This window comes from Podarcis erhardii, assembly GCF_964252035.2.
Source record: "Podarcis erhardii genome assembly, chromosome: 13".
Taxonomy (NCBI): Eukaryota; Metazoa; Chordata; class Lepidosauria; order Squamata; family Lacertidae; genus Podarcis; species Podarcis erhardii.
Genome location: NC_138502.1, coordinates 27,445,726 through 27,465,634, shown reverse-complemented (window position 1 = coordinate 27,465,634; position 19,909 = coordinate 27,445,726). Strand labels below are relative to the sequence as shown.

General features: G+C 46.2%; 1 protein-coding gene and 1 long non-coding RNA gene across 3 annotated transcripts in view; one reads left to right on the top strand and one right to left on the bottom strand.

Moving 5' to 3' along the window:
• Positions 1–7,698: 7,698 nt before the first annotated feature.
• On the bottom strand, positions 7,699–19,321 carry PSMD3 (proteasome 26S subunit, non-ATPase 3). The gene is made up of 12 exons (XM_081837026.1): positions 19,054–19,321; positions 15,486–15,676; positions 14,940–15,077; positions 14,342–14,478; positions 14,044–14,234; positions 12,446–12,549; positions 12,176–12,290; positions 11,311–11,430; positions 10,711–10,814; positions 9,455–9,610; positions 9,138–9,188; positions 7,699–8,214 (listed from the first exon to the last, which is right to left on the bottom strand). The coding sequence occupies exons 1-12, from the start codon at positions 19,232–19,234 to the stop codon at positions 8,137–8,139; spliced, it is 1,566 nt and encodes a 521-aa protein (XP_081693152.1). The 5' UTR covers positions 19,235–19,321; the 3' UTR covers positions 7,699–8,136.
• The window catches only part of LOC309327682, a 7,229-nt gene continuing 6,616 nt past the window's right edge, over positions 19,297–19,909 (top strand). For both annotated transcript variants that reach the window (XR_014150621.1, XR_014150622.1), the window contains exon 1: positions 19,297–19,392. This is a non-coding gene — a long non-coding RNA (uncharacterized lncRNA). The remainder of the gene's footprint in view (positions 19,393–19,909) is intronic.

The window sequence follows — 19,909 nt, the reverse complement described above, 5'->3', positions numbered from 1 at the left end:
TCTTCTGCATATCCGAATTAACTTAACTTACTCATTTATTCATCTTCTTTAAATATATACTCTTATGTAGCTGCAGGTCATTACAGTAATCCACCCAGTGTTTTTATCTGTTTACGATTTATCTGTAAATATTCAATAGACTATTTCCATTCTTTTATAAAAATGTTTGTTATCTTGATTTCTTATTCTTCCGGTAAGTTTCGCCATTTCTGCATATTCCATAAGTTTTTGTATCCATTCTTCCTTTGCTGGGATTTCTGCTTCTTTCCATTTTGGGGCAAGTAACATTCTCCCCGCTGTAGTCGCATACATGAATAAATTTCTATACAATTTAGGTTGTTCTATCCCTGTAATTCCCAAGAGAAAGCTTCTGAATACAAGGGAACCTTTCGCCCCTTTGGCACACCTTCACCTTTCTAGTAGGTGTCCTCTTATCCCTGCCTCCAGGGATATTGCTAAGTACTTACAGGATGTGGGCTGCAGGCCTATGGCACAGATACACATAAACATTGCATATGTCAAGGAATGTGCATGGATGCCTTTGGGCAGGAGTAGCCAGCAGGGTGGTGTGGTGTAGGGGCTATGTTGCTCTCTAGCCTCCCAAACGCCGCACCTCGCTTCTGGCAACTGAGGGCGAGAGCAAGGCAGTGGGCAGTTTGGTTGGCATGGTGCAAATGCATTGTTGGGAGTGTTGTATTGGCGCTACACTGAGCACCCTTACTCCCCACTCTGGATCCCCACCCTTAGGTAAAAGACACAGGTTGGGAAATCCTGAAGGCTTTATGAAAGAAATCAGCACACCGCCTGAGCATCAGGATACATGACTCAAAAGGTACATAGGCAGAATATAGGAGACACAGATGGGCAGAAGAGCAAGACCTGGTCCCAACACCTGGCATGCTGTCTCCTCACTCTTTTAAGGTATGAGCCGTTCGCGTGATTCTCACCCCAAGCAAGAAAACTATACTTGCAAGTGAGTTCTTCTGTTGGGGTGGGGTGTTGCATCTGTTGGTGACGGGCCTCAAATCCAACCCTCTAACTCTCTCTGTCTCTGATCTGGCTGGCTCCACCAGTTGGCCAGCCCACCAGCTCCTCAGCACTTGACTGTTTTGGACTGCTCCCCCTCTATTTTTGGGACACCCAGCCACCCCAGGGCAGGACATTTATCCAAGTCACTCCTTGAACTGCCTCCACCCCCACCCCTTGGGATCTGGATCAGATCCTCCTCTGACGGATCCTGCCATTCCCCCGCCCCCGTCCTGCTTGGAGGCATAGAGCCCATGATACCTGCTGCCTTGCCCCTATCTCTCTCTGTAACCAACGGTAATATGTGGCGTAGCCCCTCCTGTGGCTTGCAATGGCAGGTACCTGGAATCTCCCCAGCACTGAACTTCGCATTGCACCCAGCTGCACTGTATGCAAAGGTTTTGTATTTTTTAAAACAAAACAAATTCCTTCCAGTAGCACCTTAAAGACCAACTAAGTCAGTTCTTGGTATGAGCTTTCGTGTGCATGCACACTTCTTCAGATACACAGAAGTGTGCATGCACACGAAAGCTCATACCAAGAACTGACTTAGTTGGTCTTTAAGGTGCTACTGGAAGGAATTTGTTTTGTTTTGACTATGGCAGACCAACACGGCTACCTATCTGTAACTTGTATTTTTTAAGTTAGAGAAAAGGGAAGAGAGGGGCAGGAGATCTGGGCTAAGTGCAAAAGGATTCAGAGTTTGCTGTTGTTGTTTAAAAAACCTATCTTCTAATTTAATGCTGTGAGACATTTTCAGATATATATATATGGAAGACATATTAAAACATTAATGCAGTGATACTGAAATTGGGGAAAAAATGTTACATCACTAAATTGAACAAGGATTTGTGATCATTTCTGCAAGGCCCCCCATGTGTAGATTTGTCCTAAAAATGTATGAATATATGAGGTATGAATATATTTTTAAGAAAAGTGAGGCCGAAGGAAGTGCTGTGATTGTGAAACTTGCAGAGACAAAGCGATTGATGACAACATCCTCAGCTTCCCCCTCCTCTCTTATTTAGCAAAATAGACAAATATATAGGTGAATCATCTTAAATCAAAGCTTCTATGGAAGAAGGATTTACGCCCATAGCTTTTGCCTTTGACACCATTTAAGCAATGTGCTTATTTCCAGTGGTATCCCTCCCACCCCAATCTGCAGTTTGTCCTAAATCATTTGAACTTTTTTTAATGTTAAAAATAAGCATACTGTACATATATCTATATAAATAAATGGATAGTTTTAATTCTATCAATGTTTAATTGTACTTTAATGTTTGATTTTTCTAAAGTGGTTTTTGTTTTTATCTGTAAGCTGCCTTCAACCCCATCAGTGAAAAAAGTGGGGAATGAATGAATGAATGAATGAGAGGCTGTGCTTTTAGTGTGTAGCTGTGCCTTGACCCTGAGTGAGATGTGGGAGAAATGGTATGGATGTCACAGGCACAAATCTATCGGCTTCCAAGGAAAGGAGAGGTGTTTGGCTAAGTATGCTCATCAGCAGATTACCTTGTCCAAGTAGTTATCTGGTAAACGAAACATGAATCATTCTCAACATTTCTCAACCTCTCAAAAGATGCAGCAATACTTAAATGGGGAAATGCTATATTTGCCCCCTATTGCCTTTCCATTTGCCAACATTCAGGCAATGTGATCATTTCTGCAAGCCCCCCTCCCCAATGTGTAGATTTGTCCTAAAAGTGTATGAATATATTTTTAAGAAAAGTGAAGCCGAAGAAAGTGCTGTGATTGTGAAACTTGCAGAGACAAAGCAATTGATGACAACATCCTCAGCCCCCCCCCTTATTTAGCAAAATAGACAAATATATAGGCGAATCATCTTAAATCAAAGCTTCTACGGAAGTGCTGGATGGGCAGCTGCAAACGATGAATCAGAATACAGATGAAAGGGGAATACTGGTGAGTGAAAATCGAAGATTTCCTGAGAATGAACTTGCAAATATGTGGTTCAAGGCAAACGCGCTACTTCCATGTCGTGGCTGCAGATAGGAAGCTGGAGTCCATCTGACGTGGAATGCTAAACCATTTAGCATCAAAATCTAAAGCTGAGCCAGCTCCTCTCGCCATCTTCGTCTTCCATGTCAACTTTCCCGCTGCAGCTGGTTGCCAGAGTCTGCGATACTAGTTCTCACTAATTAACCGACGGGAACAATTGAAATCTGTTTCACACCAGCAGCGCTACAGCTTCATAAGCAGTTGAGATGTCTAATCAGCATCTCGGTTAAAAGTGGCCTGAATTAAGTGGTCTTCAATGATGCTTTAACAGCCTGTATAGTGGGGTCTTTTCACATATCTGTTGGGAGGAAGTTCGACAAATGTAAGCAATAGTTCAGCGCAGGGAAGCAATTAGCTTCTAACTGTGCAATCCTATGCTTGCCCATTCCGAAGCAAGTTCTATTGAGTTCTATGAGACTTACTCCCAGGTAAGTATGTGCAGGATTGCAGCCTGACAGGGCCTCTCCAGATTGGTGTGTTATTGAGGGCGTATCCTTCAACAGTGTTCCAATAGTGGGTCCGATGATCAAGAAAGTAGTTTCTGCACATGCTGCAGATGGGGCTCGTCCACCTGGGAACGTAGTTCATCTAGGAGAAGGGAAACTCTCATCCTAAACCTCTGCTGCCTTGCAGAATATCTTTGGAAGGATTAAACTGAGAGCCAGTGTGGTGTAGTGGTTAAGAGCGGTAGACTCCTCGCTCCTCCACATGCAGCTGCTAGGTGACCTTGGGCCAGTCACACTTCTCTGAAGTCTCTCAGCCTCACTCGCCTCACAGAGTGTTTGTTGTGGGGGAGGAAGGGAAAGGAGAATGTTAGCCGCTTTGAGACTCCTTCGGGTAGTGATAAAGTGGAATATCAAAGCCAAACTCCTCCTCCTCCTCCTCCTCCTCCTCTTCTTCTTCTTCTTCTAAACCCTACACAAATCTGGAGTGGAGTCCCTAAGATGGTTGGATGGTGCCTTGTATGCCTCCTTCTGACAACTCCTGCAGCCAAGCTGGCATCCAACGTATTGCTGTGCTTTCCTTTGGGACACATCACTGAGGCGAAGAGGGGGTTGTGTCGATTGGGAAGCCCAGGACCTCCATGCACACTGTCCAGGTTTGCAGCCCAGGGAAGTTACTTCGGTGCTGCTAATGCAGCGGTTTGATATCACCCCCAGAGGCGCACTCCATTGTCTCTCGAGACAGATGGGTAGCCAGCAACAATGATTCTGCAACATGCTCTAGACACAGCAATGGTGAATTTATTATGCTTTAGTCTGTCCTGTGATGGGAGTACCTGTTGGCAATTATTGGTTTGCCATATTCGGTTTACATTTTCAAGCGTACACTTACTATTGCCTTAGGTGTGCCTGTAATACAACGTGTGAAGCATCCCTACAGTCACCAGAGTTTGTGCAATATCTGGAAGCGCCACCTTGAGGAAAATTCCAAGACGCCTGTGCTTTTATTACTCTACAAACTGATCATCAGGGAAAGCTTTTCTCATGACAGAGCCTGGAGACATATCCTTTCTATATCCTGTGATCAATCCATCTTGGGAAATCCAGGACTGTCTACAATTTCCCCTCAGGATGCCTGGGGGAGGGGAGCAACGAAATGTGCAACATCAGGCTTCACTCAGCAAAGCTGACATCATGGAATCAGTGATGTGATGGAAAAACGTGTGATGCTGCTGGAAGCAACATATGCCTTAAATTTGATAGCACTCTAGCGGCTGTTCCCAAATGGGCTCACCAACTCTTACATCTCATACCATGTTCTGGTCACCTCTCGGGATTGAGTCCAGGGTCATTTCCTTTGGGTGACCAACCACAGTGCCACATTTAGGGCATCTATTCGAAATATGTTGTGCCTTTATCATGAGCCAAACATGCATTTACTTAGCTTTTGTAAGTATGTAAGGGTAGCTTATGTAAGTATGTAAGGGTAATGGTGTCACCCATTATTGCACTTTCTCCTTTGACTGCCCAATTAATTTTCTCGCTCTGAAGTTCACCCACAGCTTTTTGGTCCAGGGTAAGAATGGATGGGACGTGGGTGGCGCTGTGGGTTAAACCACAGAGCCTAGGACTTGCCGATCAGAGGGTCGGCGGTTCGAATCCCCACGACGGGGTGAGCTTCCATTGCTCGGTCCCTGCTCCTGCCAACCTAGCAGTTCGAAAGCACGCCAAAGTGCAAGTAGATAAATAGGTACCGCTCTGGCGGGAAGGTAAACGGTGTTTCCGTGCGCTGCTCTGGTTCGCCAGAAGCAGCTTAGTCATGCTGGTCACATGACCCGGAAGCTGTATGCCGGCTCCCTCGGCCAATAAAGCGAGATGAGCGCCGCAACCCCAGAGTCGGTCATGACTGCACCCAATGGTCAGGGGTCCCTTTACCTTTTTACTAAGAATTGATAGGATCTCGTCTGTTCAAAATTATGTTTAGTCTGGTATTACCACCCAGTCTGCTAAAATGCTCTCGTTTATGCACTCTTTGACACAAAGAACCGTATCACCCTTGACACACCCTTCCATGAACGTTCTATAGAATCTATATTGTATCCCACTTCTTCTCTGGAGCCCATCACGCTTCCATTATTCCTATTACCAGTGTTCCTGTTTAGCATACCACAACTTCCCCATGTTGGTTTCACAGGCTTGGGAAACCTACAGCTCTCCAGCTATGGTTAAGACTCCAACTCCATGCTGGCTGCAGCTGATGAGAGTTGGAAGTCAGACATCATCATCGTCATCAGTGATTTTTCTCCATCACTGCTATAAACTTATACCATGGTTTTTGAAGCCACAGGCTAGTAGAGTTGCTCCTATGGCACAATTATGGATTGCATCTAGCTTAGCAAGGGTCTGATCCTGGCTCAATGTCCTGGATTTTGTTAACCAATGTGAAGACAGCACCCACCCCATTGAGATACAAAGAGCAGCTATGGCTTAATGCAGATCTGAGTATCAGCGCTGAATACTGAGGGAGGAAGCAGGCAGCCATGACACTTGGAACAGGTAGCATCTGAAAGGTCTTGGATTTCAACATCCTACCTGGCAACCTAAATATTGCTTCTAGGATCACATGGCATTTCCCAGTGTCATAGGTGCCTACAATATAAATCCTTGCTGCAGATTCCTCACACTTGTTATCAGCCAGTCTATCTAGACCACAACCATCGCACCCAGCAGGGAACTGTGAGGCTGATACACTTCTCCACAAACACTGGTGCCATTTTTTTTAAAAAAAGTCCTTTTGTGGATGGCAGGTCTTGAAATAAAGAAAACTTAGAGGAAGATTATAGCTAGTTGCTTTTTTCCCTATAGAATACCAATTCATGGTGGAAAGAATGCAAACACCAGTGCTACATGGTAGAATATAACACTTTGCCTGTGGATGGTCCTCGTTCAATGATGTCAAAGGCAGCAAGGCTGAGAAAGATGCCTCCCTGCCTGCCTGAGGTGTAGCTAAACTGCTGCCAGTTGCAGAAGTGAAGGTCTAAATAGATGGACCAGAGGCCTGATTCTGATTAAAGCAGCTTCTTAAATTCAAAGAGGAAACTGCCACTTTTTAACAGGAAAGTTTTAAAATTTCAGAAGGTGTCATTTCCCCCCTTGGTGTTCATTATTCAGTGAATGTTCTGGGATTATCAATAAAAGTGCATTCCGTACACGTAATAAATGAAAAGTAAAATGTGTTGGGAGTACTAACACAATAAATTTGGACAAGTTGGAAATTATTATTTTTTTATGTGTTACATTTTTAAATAGCCCTGAGAGCTTGTGGCCAAAGTCAGATAATTTAAGAGTACCCTTCATTGCTATTACTTAGCAGCATGTAGGTCTGAGGTTTCAACACTGGAAATAGGTTTCTGGCTCAAATTAAGGATTAATTAGTAAGCCTGTGTGCAGGGTTAGGCAAGGGGAGCATGGCTTGCCTTTGTGCCTTTAAACAAATGAATCAATATTAGCAGTTGCAGCTGTCACAAATAAGCATCATCAGTTAACAAATGCTGCTTTATTCAAAGAGTAGGTTGGTTGAAAATAATAGATTTGGCCTCTGCAGACGTGTAGTCAGTGCAAGTACAACTTAGGGACATCTTCAACAGGCATGAGCCAAGGCCTCCAAACACATCAAGGGGTTGATGATATACTTGGAACTTTCACCAAAGGCTCCCAAGTATACTGCTGTCATGGGATAAAAGGGCAGTTTGTCTTATGGGTTAGTAACTGGTTAAAGAACAGGAAATGGAAGGTACTGGTAAATGGACAGTTCTCACAAGGAGGAAGTTACAGATTCTTGGGAAAACTTATTTGTATTAGGGCCAGTTCATAACTGGTATTAGGACAAATGTTCACAACTTATCTGAAGGAAAAGGTGAGCAATCAGGAGGCCAAATTTGCAGATACCATATTATTCCAGATGGTGAAAATGGGCTGTGTTGTCCCATTTGTTTCAAATTTTAACTTTTCATGTATTTCATTTTTTCCATTGTTTGTTCCTTTTTTTTGTCTTTCACCGATTTCTTATGCCAGTATTTTGCTGCCAGTAACTTCAGAGTTCTAAAATTTCCAGGCCATCGTCTACTAAGCAGAGAAAGCAAGAGCTCCCACATTTCCAAAGACCCCGAGACTGCTGCACTGAACATCAACCTGGACAAAAGGCACATTCCATTTCCCCCAAACTTTTATTTAAAAGCCCTAAACAAAGTTTGACAAAAATCTCCAACTGCAGTTGCTCTGCCCAGCTAGAGCTGAAGAGGTGTTTCACAGTGCCACCAGATTCGTCTCCCCCACCCCCATTCGTCCACCTAAAAACCGGTAAGGACAACTGTGAATTCATTTAGGCCCTTGCGGGTACATCCATGACTGAAAACCACAAAGTGGCCTTTAGTTTAGAGGGAGGCCCACCCCTTTAATCTGGGGTGCTGCTTCCTCCACCACAAGCAGCAAGAGGGTTTTGGTTTTTTCCCCTCTGCACCACCCCCAAACATGCAGAATATAGAAAGAAAGGCAAGTTCTGGGTTTCAGCCAGTAGACAATGGTTTGTATTGGGCAAGAAACAAAAAAAACAAAAACAAAAAAAATGCAGCCACCCCCCAGAGCATCAAGGAAAACCGTCGTCGTCGTCCTCTGCCATTTCCTTGGCGAATTCTAGATCCTGCTGCTCCCGCTCCCGGCGCTCCTGCAAAGCAAAAGGGAAACCGTGTGAACGGGGAGCTCTGCAGGTTGAGATGAAAAGGCACTTCCCTAAAAGGAGAGCTAAAGGATGGCATCTCATACAACCTCACATTTCTCTTCTTAAAGTTCCTATGGGTAAATAAGTATTATAGGGGAACTATATCTTTAAACTGAATGAGAACTATGCTTCTGGGGCTATTTACTCTGAACGAATGAGGTCGTAAAAGATGCACACTTTTATGTTGCTGGCTACTATTTTGGCCACGCTGAAACAACAAGAAGCACTCTTCCTATGGCTTACCCGACACTTAGTTACTTAGAGCATCAAAATGTTGAAAACCCACCCACAATGGAAGAACAAGGGAGGCTGTGGGGTCACAGAGGCTAGTCTGCCTCACCCCACCTCCCAGAGACATGCCTCTGTGCATTTGGTGTGTGTTAAAATGGATCCTAAACAAGTACATCAGCATACAAAACTAACGTTTCAGATTTTGTACAAGCAAAGACAAACCTGAAGTATTTACAAAAACAAGGAAATGTAAACCCAAGAAAGCAAGGAGGCAGGTCTGCCTGAATCTGCTGCAAGAAAAACTTCAAATAGCTATAAGATGTGTTAACTCCTACCGATAACAACTTTCATTTTTTAAAAAATCTAGCCTTTGATTATGAAAATATGTTTGAAACCAAGCGGGCGGTATCTGCGGCAATCACAGAAAGCTGCTGAAGTATTTCAGCAGGGCTTCAGTGTCCTTGCCCCTTCTCTGTCTAGCGAAACTATAATAAATCGCACAGAAGAGCAAACACGATGGATTAAATGGTGCAAATGTGCTTGATTTACATAGTTTATATAGGTCACAGAATCCAGCTTTCTTGGCACAGAATTTTAATCCCTTTAGTGCAATGTACACATGGCTTGGGAATCCTCACCTCTGCAGACTCCAGGTCCTTGTTATAAGACTTCGGTGGGAACCTCATAGCCTAGAAACAATGGGAGGGAATAAGAAAAGGCAGGCAATTATGAATTGGGAGGCAGGCCTCACAGCAAGAAACTTTGCCATAGGGACTTTCAATGGCAGAAGTACAAACAATGCAAACAACAGGCTTGTTTCTGAGTAAACATGCTTAGGACCACGCTGCAAGAGTTCCAACAGCAGGACTGAAGTCCCACTTTTTTATCCAGTGCAAATGCAGGCAGGCCCAGGAATGCCCGCTGCAAGATAACTGCTGCACACTTGCTTCATTACCTTGACAGACATATTGTGAATGTCGAGGCAGAAGGAGATACGCTGGTGGAAGGCCAGCTGGGGCTCCCGTGTGGAGTAGATGTCAGTCATCTCCTTGGACTGGACGTAGCCCTTCTCATGATTGATGCTGGCTTCAATCACGCCATCCCGAATGGCCTGGGAAAAAGGCAGCACATCGTCAGTTGCCTTCCAATGACAATATCCACAAGAGCCAAGACAACTCTTCCATTCTATGATTCTGTTTTCTCCTGCTCCAGAGGCTACAACCTGAACCAATGGATTCAAGTTACAGGAAAGGAGATTCCGGCTAAAGAACTTTCTGGTGGTAAGAAGCTGTTTGACAGTGGAACAGACTCCCATGAAAAGGGGTGGACTCTCCTTCCTTGGAGGCTTTTAAGCAGAGGTTGGATGGCCATCTGTCATGGATGATTTAGTTGAGATTCCTGCATTGCAGGGGGGTAGGACTAGATGACCCTCGGCGGGGTCCCTTCCAACTCTACAATTCAATGATTAATCCAGCATTGAGAGATTAGGTGGGAGAGACAGGCAAGTCTTCCAAAAGGCCACACCCTCACATTCCAGCTGGGTTATGGTGGGTCTTTCTGGGGAAAAGCATTCACCACCACACATTCAGAACTGCTTCCCATTTTATTAGTTCACATGAACAGGGCTGACTAAGAAACAAAACACACAGCAATAACCTCTGAATCCTTTGGAAGTTTGAGGGAATTAATAATAATAATAATAATAATAATAATAATAATAATAATAATAATAATATCTTTATTGTCATTGCCCCCTCTCGGGGACAACGAAATTAATAGTCTGCTACTGAGGCTGGTATCGAACTGCCTCACCCAGTTGCTCATTGTGTAGACTGTGGACAGAGAGAGAAATAAGAGGGCTAACAGTAAACAGGGCAGAATGAGGAGGAGAAACGGGTGTGAGCCTTTACCTGACACAGTCTGTATTGCCAAAAGGTCCCTCATATTTTTCCTGCGCACACATTTAGAGCTTGTATATTCCATGCCGGGAAATCAGAGCTTCGAGTTATCTGGATTATGGTTGCCCAACCCCTGGCATTTTTCAGTATCTTGTGAGATACTGAAGGATAAACCCCTAATCCTTGGCAGATACATCATGGCATTTGTTTCAGGACCCAGAGGTGATCAGAGCTTTAAGAGCCTCACCAAGTGAGAGGGTAAGTAGGGATTCCTATTCAACTCAGTAACCAAGGCAACACTGCAGGCACTCACCTTGGCAACAATGAATTCAGCATCCTCTGGGCTGTCCAGCTGCAACTTCTGGGCGATGTCAGCCAAGGAGATGCGCGAGTACGAAAGGCTGATCATGCGGACACCTACACAAGAGACAGAAAGGCAACCTTTAAAAAGTGCAAATGGGGTGAACACACTTAAGGGGCGTCCACCAGGTATCTGCCATCCTTTCCCTCTGGCTCAAGTGGCAGCTTCTGCAGGAGCAGGGACCTGCCTGCCACCCGCACACCCCAAAGGAAGGTGATACATTCACTAGCAACTCAGAAGTTTATAGTGAAGACAGCAAGCTCAGTGACAGAGCACCTGCTTTTGCAGGAATGAAGTCCCAGGTTCAAAGCTCAAGAGTCTCCAGGTAGGGCTAGGAGAGAACGCTGCCCAAAATCCTGCAGAGCTGCTGCCAGTTAAGTGTAGACAATACGGAGCTAGCTGGACCAGTCGTCTGACTCAGACGAAGGCAGCTTCCCATGTTTGTGGATGCACAGCTGAGTTGGGATTTCAAACATCGTTCCAAACCCAATCCCCCATGTTGTCCTGAGATGTGATATCATATCATGACTCGAGGATTTGGTGGTTGCTCACCTGTCTTAATCACATTGTGTCTCAGCCGGATGATGAGGGTGTATGTCCCATCGGCCTGGAACTTATCACTAAACTGATCAAGGACTTGGTTGAACTTGGCCAGGTTCCCAGTCCGAACAGCTGCAAGGAAAGAAGAGAGATTCAAGAAAGGCGAAACATGGTGTACATATGTATGGTCTGCATGCACACACATACATGTGGTGTGTGCATGTACGTGTGTAAGTAACTGCAGCCTAGGAATTCTAACTCCCTCTCCTGTGCACCAGTAAATTTATCCCCTTGCTGAGGCCTTGGATTAGTGTGCAGTGTGTTTAAGGGCTACACCACAAAACTGAGTACAAAGTACAAAGGGGTATGTGTTGCAAAGTCAAACAAACCATCACCCTGACTTTTTAAGTGCTTGTGGGTGGGCACTGCCGTGCGCACACTGTCCCCACCAGTTTTGCATGGCTGATGGTGTTTGAAGGATGGGAAGTGGGCGATAGCTCTGTGCCCACAAGGGCCTCCCTCTGCTAAAAAAATGCACTGTATTATGCACACCTTATGTGCAAAAGAAAACAAGAACATTTAGTGCAACACCTTTCAAATCAAAGAGGTTACTGATTGTAAGAGCATGACAGGCTTGATGCGGGAATTAAATGAGGAGGGGGAGAACCCTTGGATAAAAGGTGGAATATAAATGCAAGAAATAAATATTCAAATGGACTGTCTAGTAAGAGAATGCTGAAATCACTTAAAATGGAGGGGGGGGGGAGAATTGCATTGTTACTAAAGAGTGTTTATTCCACATTCTAGGGTTTTTTGTTGGGATTCCAGTGCTGCAGTACCGATGGGCTGCTGCGTCTTCACCAGCTGCGCTACTTACCCTGCGTCAAGAGAAAGTACGGCATGAGAGATCTCTTCAGAGACGGCTGCCGAAACTGCAGTCTATCTGGGATCTCGCCTAATAGCAGCTCCACCACTATCAGCAGCTTATGGACCTAGGGGCACAGATGCAAGAGATACAGTTTTGTCCTGCTGTCTCAACCACAAAGCAAGACTCGGGACTGCGGAGAGCTCTGTGTACAAGGAGCAGACGCACTCCCTTTTCATCGCTGCTCCACAGCGCCACCTGGAGGTGCTAGTCTCCACTCACCGTCTGTTTGAAGCCAACAGCTGTGTGTTGTGGCGCTTTCCGCAGGGCGTTTGTCATGGTTCTCCGAGCTTCAGAATATTCCAACTGGATGGCCTTGATGCGTCCTGGAAATAGGATAGGAGATTAGCACTAGAACGGCTTGCCAGAGATATAACAAGATAAAGCTGCCTCCAAAGAACACCTCCCCCCAGGGTTGATTTTGCACTGCACAGGAATCTGTGGAGTGGGGAACGGGATAGGAGGTTCCTTAAGAAAGGCTTATTTGCTACAGTCACTCTTGGGCACTGTGCCACCTATGCCGATCCTGCCCCTCTTTATTCTCCATGTGGTTTGTGGCCAGCAGGGAACTTACACTTTGCAAAAACGGCACTCGGTTCATGTACTGGCAAATCTGGGCTACCCTAGCCAAGTCTAGCCCAAAGTTCTTTGTTGTCCCGGGTGAATCAAAGCTTTGTTACCCTCTCCACCTTATGTCTCACTGAATACTGAGCAGCATAACAATAGCAGATGAAAATAGTGACCTGTTTTCTCATTTACATTTTTAATGTCCATCACTTTGTTACTTCCTCCCTTTTGCAAGTATACTATGCCTTAGGCAGCCGATGGAGAGTTGAAGGTTCTCAGCTGCATTCCCTGGAGTGCAGCACATATAAAACCCAGCTGATGAGTGACTATGCTGCCTCTACGGGCCTCCTGCAGAAGTGCAGGTAACAGCTTCCTGTCTCTGGGCAATGCATGTACCAGGAGCCCCTGCACATGTATTTAAGGCTGAATTTTCAGTATTTGTTTCACATCATTATGCTTTTAAAACTGTAATTTGCTTCGAGTTCCCCATTTGGAAGAAACACAGTATGTGTGAAAATAAGTGAATAAATAGCTTTTGTAGAAAAACACTGTAACACAAAGCAAAGCGGGCAGGGAGAAATTTCTCTGCTCTGCCCTGAAGCCTTAAGCAGCTAGTAAAATGAACATGTTAAAGTTTTTTCTCCGTTGTCAGTATCTTAATCCAACCAACCTTAGCATCATAGACTTGTAGAGTTGGAAGGGACCACGGGGGTCATCCAGTACAACCCCTGGGATGCAGGAATCGTTTGTCCAATGTGGGGCTCGAACCCACAACCCTGAGATTAAAAGACTTAAACTACAGGTTGCTTGATGGGTTCCCATATGAACCTGGATGTCAGTGCCAACAACAGACAAGTGTCAGGTGTGTTATCTGGTTTTGAAATTGGCATCATCATAACCTTAGCTCCCACACCTGTCCAAAGCAAGTTTCTAGCAGCTACGGCTAAATAAATAAGCTTGAAAACACTTGTGTAACTGTTGAAGAATCTCAGAAATCAGAGGGACAATGGGGATTTCATGTTCTGCACAGAAAACCTGTGTCTTCCTCTTGCCAGCAGAACAAAATAAATTATGGGAGAGGCTAGCATGCCTAAGCTTTTCAAGGGATTGGCTATTTCACTTTTTGTGTTGGGGTGTGTGTGTGAGGAGAGATATGATGACATAATACCAGTTACACAGGTGCCTATTTTGAGCTGCATGTTTGACCCCAGGCCACCCAGGATCTCAAAAAGTGGTGAAGGGCCGACTCTCACCTGTGTAGTAGAGGTACCTGGCCCACTCATTGTTATTTGCCTGCTCAGGAAACACCGATTTGGAAACCAGCTTTTCTGCTTGGTCATAGAGGTCATAGTGAAGGTAGTTCCTCAGCAGCAGATTCAGGAGGGTAGCCTGGCCATCTGCATCATGGCGAAGTGTCGCTGTCCTTAAGCGGGCATGAAGGAAGCTTTGAAAGAAGGAACGGAGAGAGGCTGTGTCAGAAGAATGCTTGGGATAAGAATATTATGCAGGAGGAAAGAAGGAGGCCAGAAAATTGCAACATCAAAAGCTTACCTCCTCACCACATCCAGCTTGTTCAAGAACTCATAGATGCGAGCGTGGTAGTAGTAACACTTGGCCACCACCAAATCAAGAGCTCGGCGGTTCTGAGGACTTATTTTTTGCATCAGATCGTCTGAAACTTTCTGGGCCTGGATGGAGAGAGAATTCATGTGGTGGGCTTGCAAGGCTGCATAGATCAGTTCCTCACAGTGACACTTAGGGCTCCAGGGCAACGTGTGCTTGTTTAAAAACATAAGTTTTGAAACAAGGTCTGCACCCCTTATGCCCCTCATGGATATTCTTGGTGGAAGCAAAGCAGGCTGCCATAAATTACTGGGTCAGAATTGGCCTAGCAGAGCCCTTGCTCATCTCCAAACAGAGTTCACCCGAGTCTATACCAAGACTTGGTGTTCTAAGTTAAGATTTTGTGTTTCAACCTACAGCTTTTTAAAGTGTCTAGCTGGGTTTGGGCTGAGAGGAAAGTGACGAAGGACAGTGTCTAATTTTGCTCGCTTATTTCTCTGCCCTCCCTCTAGATCCATATCCAAACACTGGCAGTTCTTTGTTTTCCACTGGGGAATGAGGCACACAAGAGCAGGTGGTGCATTACCTCTTGGTAGCGCTTGCTATTCATCAGATAGATGACCAGGAGTAGCTGGAGATATGCTTCTACCTCTGGCAGAAGAGGAGTAGAGGCTGCCTTTCCTGTGCGGGGTCGGAACTGTAGATCAGCTTCTGTGTCCATAAGCTATAAAGTGTGACATAGAGACAAAGAGAGAGGTGATCAGAGCAGTGAGAAGGTGTCATCCCACTCCACCTTCTGATTCTCACAGAATGCTACATTTTAATGCTTAAGGAGACCAGATGTTGCCCACTTATTGCAACTGAATGGCTAGTAAATCTTGAAATTAGTCACAGGCAACACTGAGCAACAAACCAAAATGATGCTAGCGCTCCACAGAGCAATGTTGAATTGGGCCCCAAAGAATCATTTGAAGGATGCCAACGTGGGAGTTCTCCAAAACATGCACCAAGCCTCAGTAAAAAAGGTAAAGGGACCCCTGACCATTAGGTCCAGTCGTGGACGACTCTGGGGTTGCGGCGCTCATCTCGCTTTATTGGTAAGAACCTCCTGTGAACCTGCTTTTTGACTTGCCTCCTCCAGGAAGCCAATGAGGAAGTCCCGCACAGCACTGTTAGATGTGAAAAAGCCATTGATAGCTTTCTGGAGCACATTGGGGTTGAGGCGTCGGGAAGTGGAGGGCAATGCTCTCAGGGCACGCAGGACGTAGCGTGGCTCCTTCCCAGATACGGCTTTCTCCAGCTGCTTCACATGTTCCTTAATGTCTGCAATGGTGAACAAACAGCACCATTAGATGAATAGGCTAAGCTATATGGTGTGGTGGTCAATTCCTACCAACGGTTAGAGCAACTGAACATTTAACCAAAAACCTCAAAACAAAACAAAGCTGAAACCACAAAACCCAAGAACACACCTAGAGTTATATCAGGCAACCTACGGACTCTAAAACAAGGGTCTCAGCGCCTCTAAACAAGAAGTTAACTCAGATTCCTAAAGTAGTTATGGCCACTTTGGGAGTTACAGAGAAGTAAACCTGTCATTTGGTAGAAGTAGTATGTCAGTGAAAAACAGTGCTGTCAGAGCTGCCCGAGGTCCCAGCTCACAAAGGACCAACGCCAGTTCGTTGTTATATACAAAAGTCTTTATTGAAGTCCAGTTTCGATTTCAAAGCCGCGGCGCGCAGCTCTACGTCTCAAACTCTAGACCGCTGAAGCTCCGTCTGAATCTCCTCCCCCCCAGACACCAGTTTAAGACTCTAGCCTTGCTCCACCTCTTCCTTTGCTCTTTCCTCCTCTGGGTCCGCCTGTCCGCTGGGGTCTTGCCCTTTCTAGACTCTTCTGACGCTGAGTCCCCTGAGTCTTCCCCCTGCCTCCGGCGGGCTTTAGGACCTGGTTCCCAATCCGGGTTTTCTGCTGTCCCGCGCGCCTGTACATTCAAACTTGACGCCCGCGCCCAGCCGGCAACCTTCCTCCTGACCGTTACACTGCTCCTGTCACTGCTTCCCCCTTCGGGGGGGCTAGCTGGACCTGACTCCCCCTCCGTTCCCTCACTCTCCAATAGAGGCGTGGTCAGCCCTGACTCATCTTCTCTCCCTGCTGGAGGAGACGCTGGCCCTGATACATGGGACTCTTCCCCCCCACTACGCTCTGGTGGGGGAGCTGGTCCTGATCCCCCGCTGCTGCTTTGGGAGTCCCCGCTGGCCCCTTGCTTCTGGTGCGTTCCCCCTGGGACCCCCCTTGCCCTGGCCATCGGCGCCCCCCTCTGGGAATCTTCTGATTCGCTGGAGAAGCTCATGGAATCTCTCGGGCCACTGTCATACTCCCCTACGCTGCCCTCAGATTCTTCCCCTTCGCTCTCCATTTCCTCTCTCCCCTGTGCCTCTGCTCCTGAGCCCCTGACATCTGCTTTAGAGACCCACTGGATTACCATGGTAAAACCATTCTTAAGGCTGTGCATTCAAGAGCACTTCTTGAAGTCAAATGAGTACTATCCCTCATGTATCACTTTCCTACCATTTACGTGTAAACTGGATTCCAATCCACACTGGCTCTCATGAATGGCACTGCAAGCAATTTTGTGCCCACTGCGTACATCCAATGATGACTTGCCACAATAACCCATAGCTCCTGCAGCAAAGAGTGGAAGATGCAACTGTACTTTTGATCTTAAAGCAGAGGGTCCTCTGCAGTGAACTGCTCTGGATGCCCAGGATGCACCCCTGTGGTCATCTGATGGTCCTGCTTTCTCAGTTCTGACCCACTTCTGCCTCTCTTCCTCTCCAAAACCACTCTTCTCCATCTTTTAAAACTGTAAGGTGTATTTACAGTATCCATTTGAGTGTACGTAGTGTTGGAGTGTTCCCAAGTATGAAAGCTTGCTTTAAAAACTTAACACATTTTGGACATCCGCAACAATATAGAAACCAGCCCATCTTTGTGCTACAGAGGTCAGAGTGCAATCCTATACATGTCTGTTCAGAAGAAAGCGCCACTGAGTTCAATGAGACTTTCTCTCAGGTTACCATGCACAGGACTGCAGCCTTAGTCAATACAGTGGTACCTCGCAAGACGAATGCCTCGCAAGACGAAAGAGTTTTTCGTTTTTTGAGTTGCTTTGCAAGACGAATTTCCCTATGGGCTTGCTTTGCAAGACGAAAATGTCTTGCAAGTTTGTTTCCTTTTTCTTAAAACCGTGCATTCAGGGGGTGCAGTTGCGACTTGACTTCGAGGAGCAACTCATAGCATGCGGTGTGGTAGCCTTTTTTGAGGTTTTTGAAGACTTTGGTGATTTTTGAAGCCTTTCCAAAATCTGTGCTTCGCAAGACAAAAAAATTGCAAGACGAAAAAACTTGCAGAACAAATTAATTTCATTTTGCGAGGTACCACTGTACGTCACTGGCATGAAATCAATATTGAGATTACAAAAGCGCTGCTGAGTGGTTCAGTCATGCTCACTTTCTTCCAGCAGACAGGTCCACTCACCAGCCTACTCTCTCCACACTTTGCTGTAACCTAAATAATTTTTATTGCACATTTATTAAAGAAAAACAAAACAAAAAAACACAAACAAAAAAGGGAAAAAGCAAAGCAAACAGAAAATTATAAGCTCACATTTATAATGCAACAAGCAATACAACCATCTTAATATACACATACAGATCACAATATGTCACCCAAATAGGTATCCAAATGAAGCTGTTTATAGAAAATGAATTCAAATGTTAACAACGGCTTTTTTATTTTCAATGTGTTGTCAGGGAGATTCATAACAACCAAACAACAGAAGATCTAAAACAGAGTAAGCCCAGTCATACACATACAATGACAGAAATTAGCAGCAGCAAACAAAGCCTCTCTGTAATGAACTTTTAATAAACACATGTAAATTAGTATGCAAGGATGAGCACAGGAAAGGCTTTTTAGAGAAGGAATTCCAGTGTTACAGAGTTATATTACAGGGTCCATTCCTGCTAACCCAACATAACCCGAAGATGGAAACTGGAGCAGCACATCACCTGTTGTTGATTGCAACGAACTTTGTGTGTGTTCAATCTCTTCCTCCCAGAAGCACACAAGTGGTGACTGTACATGTTTACTTGGATGCAAATTGCAGAGCAGGAAGCAGAGGGGTGAAAGCTTCCGAAGGAAACATGATGTAGAACTTGGGCTATATAAAAACCACTACCGTGCCCCAAATCCCGGTATGGTGATATTAGGATTGCAGGATCTTCTGCACATTTACGCCCATTTTTAAACACCTGCCCGCTGTGAGCTACACAAGTGGCCAAGGTGTTTGTACACGGGAATGCTGCGCGTTATTTCTGTCTAAAACCCCCCAGGCCCCCCCAACCCTTGCACCTCGCTGTATACTCCAAGTCTCCCCTCCCACGGGACACCCGGCTATTTTAGGTAGGCGTTGCTGCAGCTTAGCCCCGCCCCTCCAGCCGGGCGGTGGATGGATACCTCTCCACCTTTCTCCAGGTACACAACGCGGCCGGCCAATAGCCGCTGGGCACTCCGCTGGCCACGCCCTCATCGAACCCACAAGGTGGGGGTTGCTGCCGCCGCCGCCGCCAGGCGTTCTAGCCACGCCCCTCCCCGCGCGCCCCGTCTCCTGCCTCCCCCTCCCCCCCCCACCTCACCTTCGAGCGTGACGGCGTCGAGCTCGCGCTGGGACTTCTCCCCCGAGGCGGGCTCGGCCGGGGCCGCCTCCTCGTGCATCTCAACGTCGGCGAGCGGCGGGGGAGGCTGAGGGGGCTCCGCGGGCGGCGGCTTGGCCTTCTCCGACCCGGCGCGGCGCCGAGAGCCGCCTTCCTGCTTCATGGCTTCACCTTCCACACACACACACCGGCTACGGCCGTGACTGAGCAACTATCGCGGAGGACGACGGGAAAAGCCGAGCAGGCTCGACGAGCCGATCCCCGAACGCCGACGAATGGATTGATTCCTCGCTCCCTGTCTCCACCCCCTCCGTCTCCATGGTAGGGAACCAGAGAGAGAGAACGGCGGGCTGCGACGCCGCGCCTCTTCCTTTTCCCCCTTTTTCCTTTCCCCTGCCCAGAGGGAAGTGCCTGAAAGCGGGTGGTGGGAAGGAGGGGGCAGGCCGGCAGCCCGGCAAACAAGCGGGAGGGACGGTGGGAAGGGCCTTCGAAATGAAATAGTAATATATGTTTAAATTACTGATTTTATTTAATTTAAATACCGCCCTTTATCAACAGATCCCAGGGCGGTTTACAATATTCCTAACGGGTGTGTGGAAATAAGAACCAGAGGAATCTTTATTTGCATCAGCCACTAGCCATGGCAATAAAATGAAATGTACTGAAAATAGAGGTAAAAACTTAAATATAGAAAATACATTTTAGGGGTTTACATCAATAATCAAATAATCTTTTTCTAATTGCCTCCGCTACAAACCATGCAGTGTGTGTGAGAGAATGTGAAAACCCGCCTCTCTTTGTGGGGCAAATAATAATAAGCCCCAAAACAATGGATTCA

Coding starts and splice junctions, on each gene's coding strand:
- PSMD3 (XM_081837026.1), bottom strand. CDS start 19,234: ATGAAGCAGGAAGGCGGCTCTCGGCGCCGCGCCGGGTCGGAGAAGGCC. Junction 12,291..12,445: donor CTGTTGGCTTCAAACAGACG/GTGAGTGGAGAC, acceptor CTGTGCCCCTAG/GTCCATAAGCTGCTGATAGT. Junction 11,431..12,175: donor GTACTTTCTCTTGACGCAGG/GTAAGTAGCGCA, acceptor CTTTCCTTGCAG/CTGTTCGGACTGGGAACCTG.